This window comes from Astatotilapia calliptera, chromosome 5, assembly GCF_900246225.1.
Source record: "Astatotilapia calliptera chromosome 5, fAstCal1.2, whole genome shotgun sequence".
Lineage (NCBI taxonomy): Eukaryota > Metazoa > Chordata > Actinopteri > Cichliformes > Cichlidae > Astatotilapia > Astatotilapia calliptera.
Genome location: NC_039306.1, coordinates 27331365 through 27340347, shown reverse-complemented (window position 1 = coordinate 27340347; position 8983 = coordinate 27331365). Strand labels below are relative to the sequence as shown.

Here is an 8983-nt window from a genome sequence, read left to right as displayed (position 1 = left end):
ATCACGGTTAGGCACACCTCTCTACCCAGAGTGCCTGCCCCCTTTCCCATCGTAGTTGGAGTAAAGGCAACAAATGAACAACATGATAACAGATTGATCCTATGTGTTGCTAGGCAACCTATCTAGCAGGCATGGAGTAACGGGGGCTGTATACTGTGGCAATGACAGCCAATTATCAGCTGCCTATCTTGTAAAGAAAGCTCAGTGCACTTTTTACCCGACATGCTGCAGTGCATTTGCACAATGTTTACTGATGCTTGGTGTTCACTGGGTGTGTGGTGAGTGGAAATATCACTTTTTGAATGCCTCCTCTTCAACATTCACCGACAGGATCCATAACACCAAATCAATCCCTTTAAGCATACCCCATACCTCAGTGCGTGAGAGCAGAGTGGGCCGGTGTTCTGGGAATCCATCCTACCTCAAAAAACATCCTACCCAATGTTTTCAACTGCCCCTCCGACAGCCAAACTCATCTGTTCTCTGATTGGATAATTAAATTTGTGATTGACATGACATTTGCCAATCAGATGGAAGAAAAACGGGGTCAAAATTCGTACTTGTAACTTGAAACTTGAGTGCAGAGTTTCACACGTATATTTTGGCTAAGTCCACACACAAATCTTTTTTACACACACACAAATTACTTTTACACATACAAATCCTGATTTACAAGTACAAAATATTTATGACCACAATTTGAGCCCATAGTTATGGTTATGGTTAGGTTTAGTCACAAGTCACCGTAAAATTATAAAACGGGTAGGACGATTTGTCAGAGTAGGATGGTTTCTCAGAACACCGGTGTTATATATCTTACAGCTCCCTCTGTTGTCCTCTTTAAGCATTGCACCTTGCAACTGCAGGCTTTTGCTTCATAGTAAAGCTGCTGCTGTGGATGAAGCACCTTTATACATTTCTACTTGGGCAGAGCTTAGTTATACACAAATTTTACAGTTGACATTATAATCTAAAAAGAATTATATACACATATATAATGGGTTATTTATAGGGACAGATGACTATGAAACAGACGGATGACCAGGATGACTTTTGTCATTGCCGTTACAAACATTTATCATTTGAAGTCGAAGCTTGACCAGCTGAAGTATTATTCTATCACAGTGAGGATCTGCTAATTGGTGTTTAGTTTACATCATAAAGCAAACATTCATGAGTGAATGATAACTGAATTGTGTGTTCCAGTGGCACACTGAGTAACCTAATGCTGACAGCACTAGAAATTCAGTTTTCCAGTAATATTAGCACAGCTTAAAATTTGCTTATTCATGTGAATGGATCTTATTGTTCTTAGAATCGTGGGATGGAGGCTATTCCATGTGGTGTTTTTGATCAATTTAATATTTCATTTTATACAAACAAGAAGAAAAAACAAAAGAGTATTTGCTTAGCTGACCCTAAACTTTAAATTTAATATATCTTCCCCATATAGCTACTCGCCTGCTACACAGTGAACACTGGAAAAACTAAAATGCTGTGTAAGTTAATGTCTTCCTTTTAAATAACACTGAGACATTACAATACAGAAAGGGTAGGTCTTTAATTCTTACATAAATATATCACAGAGAGATCTTGCACAAATATTTAATCATTAACAAGCTCATTTCTTTACATCTTAAAGTGCAGCGCAGTACAAACCAAATGAAAGAATGTAGCTGATGCATGATGCATCCTGGGATGTTTAGATTTGGAACAATAAAGTTTCAAACGATAAACCCCACTGAATCACAGAGCCCTGAAAATACCCGCTGCACTGTGACGTCGGTGCCTTGCAGACCTCAGTTTTGCATGATTTAGAGTTCAGGATAATATCTTATACTGGGTCTTGTACAGCCCCTCAGCTTATCATTTGTCTCAAGCAAGCTGCTGTTCTAGCTGCTCTCCGGTCTACTTAGCAGACTAGCGAGAGAGAAGGCCCCGTCCTTTCTGATTTGATGTCCCTCATGATCCAGGTGGTAGAAATATGATTCAGTTGAGTAAAAGTCACTTAAGTTCACTGGGTAGCTGATCCGGCAATGCTGTGTGACATGACATGCTTACTGCTCCATGTCATTATCATTCTGGAGCGTTTTCATTGCTAGGCCCCACAGAGTTACACTAGAGATAAACTGGCCTTCACTGGACCTATAGGGCCTGCTTGTCCCTGTGAGGGAACTGCAGTAATTGTCTGTAGGAGGCAGGTAGGGCCTCCCCGCTGGGCCTCTATCCATTGGCATGTTCCCGTTCTCGACATACGGACCATATGGCGCTTCCTGCAATACGTGGGGTTTGGCCAGCTTCGTACGATCTGTGGCAGATAGGGTTGCAGTTCTTTCCTGGTGGCCGGATGAAAGGAGGTGATGGGGAACCAGGGAGCGCAGCTCTGGAAGCGGGGTAGATCCTGGGCTCAGTTGAATGCTGGGAGGTGAAGTCTCTATATGTGGTGTTGCTTGTGATGGCGAAGGAGCCGGCGCTGAGGATTTCTCTAACTCTGTGTGGGGCATCATAGCAGAGAAATGCTGCTCACTGGCAGCAGCAGGTTTACTGTGGCTGACAGCTTTGGGTAATGACGTGCCGCCATCTGCGCTATGTGTCTGCTCAGAGTTGACAGTGACCTGACTCTCAACTGGAGGCCCCTTGCAGTGCATGTTGCTATGTCTTCTCAACATGGCAGACCGGGTGAAGCTCTTTCCACAGGTATTGCAGATGTAAGGTTTCTCACCGGTGTGTGACCGTATGTGACGCTGTAGGTCTCCTGAGCCAATGAAACACTTCCCTGTATTAATTCATAAGAAATCTCAAATGAATAACACCGTGTGCACATCATGTTTAAACAATGACAACATGGGGAAAAAAATGCTGTCATAGAAAAACAAGCTTTAAGAGCCTTAAAGAATATGCAGGTAAATGCCATTTACACTTTTGGCTTTCCATTGCATTCCAAGACCAGCTGGACTTGTTAGCTAATGTAATAATATTGCAACAACCTTGGTTGTAGTGTCGATTCCGAGTGTGTCAGTACAAATTGTTGTAAAACGTGGCTCTATAAGACTGAAACAATGTCTGTGAAGGAAACAGACAGCTGCTGTTTTGGTGTTGGGTCTACCTTTGTGGCAAAACTGTACATTGTTAATGGTAATTACATCCATCAAGGAACCTACGTTATGTTATGAATTAAAATTATGCTTACTTCCACAAAGGTCTTTAAGGTCAACTGAATGATTTGTTGGTTGAAAATGTATAAAAAGACTTATAACTAGTTTGGTGGGTATAGTCAGCATATAGATGAACAATAACAGTATTAAAAATATCATATCATAGCTGACCTCTGACCTCTCCTTTAAGGTCAAAAGATTAATCTACGTCAAAGGTCAAAGTGATAATAATAAGGCTACTGTATGTAGAGCTACTTAAAACGATGTTTCTTACAGCCATTGTTTGTATTGATGATATTTAGGAAATCATACGGGTAAATGGGGATTCTAAATATCACATTAAAGTTTGCTACCAAATATGGTGTCAAATTAGACCTCTGATCTCACATTCACATATCACATCTGCATTTCTGTCACGTTGACCCTAAAATGTGTTGATTTAACTGCACTAAAAGTACTTAAAGTGACCTTACAAAGTATTCAAAATACAATACTAGCAGTTGAATATTCTTTTTCTTTTTTGTGCATTTTGCTGTTTTTTGTTTTCAAAAATGGGAACTATTTAACCAACCAGTGTCGAGCTCCACCTAACAGTTTGGCTGCTAGGAAGTTTCTAATCCAGATTTTTTATTATTCCAACCTGAGAATAGATTTGATTTTCCATTACTAAAATACTGCTGAAAGTTATGTTAAATAACTGGGCCTGTTGTAGACTCTTAAAAATATTTTTTTAAATAGATTGTGACATTATAACTTACCACAGGTGGCGCAGCTATGAGGTTTTTCCCCAGCATGCCGGGCCTTGTGCTTCAGAAGCTTTCTGTGCGTGTTGAAGGACTTTCCACACTGGTCACAGGTGAACGTCTTGTCTGTCGCGTGAGTCCTTTTGTGCTCCTTTAGATTGCTCAAGTTGTTAAATCCTGAACAATTAACAAGGAACAAGAAATGCATTTCTCAATAAAAGCAGTTCAAGCTACTATTAAACATCAGCAGGAGCTCACTTTAGCAGCAAGACATTACAAATTCTCAGATTGTTGTATTATCAAATGACTGACTGAGATTATTGCTCGTGCTGAGAGATGCCACAAACCTCGGCCACATATGTCACACAGATGTGGCTTCTCTCCTGTGTGCACCACTTTGTGACGTTGGACATCCCCTGATGCAGTAAAGCTGGAAAACACAGATGTATAATAAAGGACAGTAAAGAAATCATCAGTTTTGATATCTCTATATCTCTATATGGTAAGTGGAAAATATCATATCATATATTTATTGGATATTATAGTATATTATGTGCTAGGCAAGAAAATTATATTTTCTTTCACTTTGTTAATTACTCACAGCAGTTCCTCATTAGTGTGTTATTATGCAACTACAATTATTTATGTGTGAAGTTGAACAAGTGATAGAATAATATTAACAAGCCTGGGAAAACTTTGGAAGCACTTTTTGTCTTAGTAAAGGCAAACTCAGTTAAACCAAGAAAATGCTTAAAGTAGAGACAGGGAGATGGCAAAAGAAGACAAATGAAGATCAATCCAAGTCACTTTACCTTTTCCCGCACAGCTCACAGATGTATGGTTTTTCCCCAGAATGACGCCGCAAATGTGTCTGTAAATTTCCAGCCTGTAAGACAGAATCCGTCTGACATCTGAGTTTAATATGAACATCTAAGAATAACTATTACATTAGAAGAGCACAAAAGAAAATACCTGTGAGAAGTTTCTTCCACAAACGTTGCACTGAAAGGGCTTCTCGCCTATAACAGAACAGATCAGTTTATGCCTAAGAGCATTATAATTCATTCCTATAATTCAACCTTAAATGTGTGATTCTAGAGCCGTTAAAATCAGGAAATACCGGTATGCGAGCGCTTGTGCAGCTCCAGGTTGCTCGGGTGTTTGAAGATCTTCCCACACACCTCACAGCAGTACTGCTTGTGTCCCGATTGCTGAGCTGTCTCCGGCACAGGCTTTAGATTTTGCTCCTCTTCATTCACAGGTGGAGGACTGGGAAGCTGTGCATCTGCAGCTGTGTCTGCAACCTCATCTCTGGCTGCAGTGCTATCTTCTACAGGAGCTTCTGGTGCTTGAACCTGGACCACTGTCTCTCCTTGAAGGCTCTCCTTTGAACAGCTAAGGACAGGTTCAATAACTGATTCAGTGCACATCTCCTCCAAAGCCTTCTGAGACCGAAGATAGTTATATTTCTTCAGGTAGACGGCCTTCTTTGGGCGCATTGGCTTGTTCATTGAGGAGTCTGGGTTAGGAGTGTTTAGATTATCTGAGGGTGTGAGAGAAGAGTCAGGGTTCCTGTCCACACTCACTGATATGGAAGACTGATTAGGCTGAACTGTGTTTCCTGAGTTCACGGGGGTGCTGTTGCCTGCCTGGTTTATCACAAGTTGACACTGCTGCTCTTCCACCACTGAAGGGCCCTGGCTTGAATTTGCACTACTGCTCTGTATTGCACTTTGTTTAAAGTACTGCTTACTGTAGAAGTTGCGGAGCTTGTACCCATGAACTAGCTGCTTTTCTACTGGTGCCTGAGAGCTGCTACCCATTTCACAGTGTGAGCTGCTGTTAGGCACAGAAATTGGCATCCTTCTGGTGTGGTCCATGTCACTGCTGAAGCCAGGCCTCTGGGATTCAGAGGGACAGGGCAGGTCAACATCGTTAGGAAGATTGCTTCCAAGCAGGCAGTCATGCTCTGAACCCAACATGCCTGAGAGCGAAAACGAAGGCATTTCCACTGGTGGAGGACAGGGCTTGAGGAAAGCATTGCACATGCTCTGCACATTCGGAACCTGCAAACACTGTGCGATATCTAGGAGTGCTTGCACATTATCTTGGTTAATATCAAGATGGGAGGTATACATGTAGTCCAATATCTGGCCAATGCCACTGACATCCTGGATAACTAGGTTGAACACGTCATTCTTCTGACTGGGGGAATTTTGGAACAAGGACCTGAAAAGATCAGAGTAATACTTAATGCATCTGGAAACCTTGAAGCAACTCGGTATGATTAACGTTTATTACAAACGAGATAATGGCACCTGAAATAGGAGCTGAAGGCGGCCAGGACGTTTTTGTGGGCTTTGAAGCAAACCCCTTTGACCACCAGCATGCAGTCACAGAGCAGACCCTGAATCCTCTGCTCCTGAAGCTGCTGGAGGAGGTAGGAGCTGTGGCTGGACAAACTGTCCATGGTTACTCAGCGGCTCCACCACTCACTCAAGTCTTCATCAAAAAGCGAGCTAAGGTGACACAAGTTTAAAAACAACAACGAGTGATTAACCAGAGATGTCATTTCTCCTGCCAGCGAGCCAGGAAGCGCTAAGAGCAGTTTCGAACATATGGGATTCAACAGCCGCGCAGAATCCAGTGTGTCTCTGCAGCAAGACCACCCATGCAAAAATTGGACACAAACTGCTAAGCTTTACAAAGCTACGCTAGCCACCCATGTTATTAAGCGGCGTAAATCGATTGAGCACAAAATCCCGAATGCATTACATTTGCAACCGAGAACTGCTCCTCGGTACTGTGACTTATATATTATCTTAGCCCATAAAGATGGGGGTCAAACTTACATTAAAGGATCCCAACTTTTATTTGGATGATAGGTCACTTTTCGACAGGCATGATAATACGTCACTTCCTGGTGTAGCTTGCATTTCGAGTTGCTAAACGCTAATAAATACCGCTAACCATTATACAGATATACCGTGTTAAATAATGGAACGGGTAAAGTCACTGTAAGGAGAGGACATGCTAAAAGTAACCACGTGGTTCATACTTGTAAAAAAAGGTTACATGAGGCTCGTTTCCAGCCTGCTCGGAACTTTTCTTTGGTTGCATTTGCACAGGGAAGACTAATAATGTAGCGACCAAACGGTCCTTTTTTTATTTTTTTATTAGCAAAATCAACATACAAACAAAATGCACCATATATTATACATTCAGAAAATACAATTTTCAACCTTTTTAAGAAGAAAAAGAAGACATAAAGACGGGGTCATAAAAGTTAACAGAATATTAACTCACTAAATCAAAATCTTCCGAAAAGGAAACAAAAAATGCAGCCTTTTTCTTTTTAACGAAAGTCAAAGATTTAGATAACAGGTTCAGGTCGTTTTTCCAGTGAAGTAAGGTTGGTTTGGTCTTAAAAAATGACATTTATGTATATATTGCTTACACAAGATTAATAGAACATTAACACCACAATTGACTTTCTTTTCCTTCAGAAACATTCCAAACAATATCATATTTAAGGTAAACGGGGTAATTTGAATCCCACTCGATTGAAGCCAGGCATGAAAATCCAACCAAAAGATTTGTATAAAATTGAAAAAAACAAAAACAAATAGATGGTCCTTTTAGTCAGGGTAAATTCATTCACCTGCACATAAAGATCTGTTACGATCAAAAGACAAGGCAGAGCCTATATTCTCATATAGACAAGGCAAGACGCCTTTGGGATAGCATATATGGCTCTGAACAGAAGTTCAAAAACCTTTATCTTTAACAAAGCGACTCTAAATTCTCAACACAGAAGCACAAATTCAAACATAATGGAAGATTACACAGCCACGAGTAATCCGAAAAATGCCACAGCAAACACTGTGTGGCAACTCCTTGAACAGTACAAAAAAAAACATTACAAAAGAACAGTGGGAGAAATTTCAGGCAGGTCACCCAGATCGCACCACTATAGAGTCTATATGCAACATGTTGGACCTGTGTTCGGATTTGGCAGGTGTAGCACTGAGGCCTGCCCAGGAAAAAAAAAATCAGTGGCCTTCCCTGCTAAAACTTGCAGCTGCAAGGAACAAATGCCCCAAAAATATAAGGCCATTAGGAAATTGTCCTGCTTTAACAACTGGAGCCTGATTTCCATACGAAAACACCAAAAAACAAAACTAGGCAAAAAACAAAACCAAAAAGAGGAGGGGGAGCAATTTCAGGCAGATTGCTCAGACAGCGACGCCCTCCCTGCTAAAACTTGTTGCTGCAAGGAAAAAAAATGCTCCAAAAATATAAGGTGATTAAGAAATTGTCTTGCCTTAACAATTGGAGCCTGATTTCCATAGAAATCCACCAAGAAACCAAAAAAGACAATAACACGAGAAATCCAGATACTGTCAGCAGTGATGACACAGCAACCTTTACAGAAATCACAGCAGAAAACATGAAATATGGGGGATCGATCATTGTGAATAAAGAAATGGTTAATCAATTTAATATTGATCAATTGCACCTTAGAACACACATGCATCAACACTACAATGAGCGGGTGGAGGGAGGTTTGGAGTCTTCTCTCACCCCCATTCTCTGCGGCCTGCTGGAGCGGGGGGCCAGGAGGAGTTGGCCGTCCGACTGCGGTCTGGAGTGTAGGGCCTCCCTGCTGCTGCGGAGCCGGGGCGGTCTGCCTCTCCCCACCGCAGGGAAAAGGGTAACACCACCTGGGTCTGGGTGCAGTTCCCTCCTCCAGGGGCAAGGGTACCTAGACCCGGTTCGTAGAGTACGCTTGGGGAGTGTGATCGTGTGTACAGCGTCTCTTTATGTCTGTCTCCACGTTGGTTGAGTGTGGAGTAAGTGCATATGAGAGCATGAGGGTGGGAATGGATGTTTGTGTCTGTGTGTGCCTGTATGTCTGTGTCTATATGTCAGGTTGGGTATCAGACGGCACCTCTCTGGGGACATCTCAGGCCCTCCAAGGTTTGGAGGCCTATCTCCACCCACCACCACTTCCCCTGCCAGTGGCGGACTCCCTCAGGTGTCGGTGCGTTGGTGGTTCTTTGTGTCTGGGGGTGGGCATCCAGG

General features: G+C 42.1%; 1 protein-coding gene across 3 annotated transcripts; it reads right to left on the bottom strand.

Moving 5' to 3' along the window:
• Positions 1–1536: 1536 nt before the first annotated feature.
• On the bottom strand, positions 1537–6929 carry zbtb49 (zinc finger and BTB domain containing 49). 3 transcript variants are annotated; one of them, XM_026168594.1, is made up of 8 exons: positions 6751–6929; positions 6217–6417; positions 5019–6127; positions 4871–4917; positions 4711–4802; positions 4246–4328; positions 3914–4075; positions 1537–2776 (listed from the first exon to the last, which is right to left on the bottom strand). In XM_026168594.1, the coding sequence occupies exons 2-8, from the start codon at positions 6366–6368 to the stop codon at positions 2058–2060; spliced, it is 2364 nt and encodes a 787-aa protein (XP_026024379.1). In that variant the 5' UTR covers positions 6369–6417; positions 6751–6929; the 3' UTR covers positions 1537–2057. The 3 variants fall into 3 exon arrangements, with proteins under 3 accessions (XP_026024379.1, XP_026024378.1, XP_026024380.1); XM_026168593.1 differs by lacking the exon at positions 6751–6929 and having other exon boundaries at positions 6217–6736; XM_026168595.1 differs by lacking the exon at positions 6751–6929 and having other exon boundaries at positions 4711–4784; positions 6217–6735.
• Between the last annotated feature and the right edge of the window lie 2054 nt (positions 6930–8983).

Bases quoted from the DNA above. Each gene is read 5' to 3' on its own strand.
- zbtb49 (XM_026168594.1), bottom strand. From the start codon at position 6,368: ATGGACAGTTTGTCCAGCCACAGCTCCTACCTCCTCCAGCAGCTTCAG. The intron at 4,918-5,018 runs GTATTTCCTGAT...GTTCTGTTATAG, and splicing joins GCACAAGCGCTCGCATACCG to GCGAGAAGCCCTTTCAGTGC. The intron at 4,329-4,710 runs GTAAAGTGACTT...TGTGTTTTCCAG, and splicing joins TGTGAGCTGTGCGGGAAAAG to CTTTACTGCATCAGGGGATG.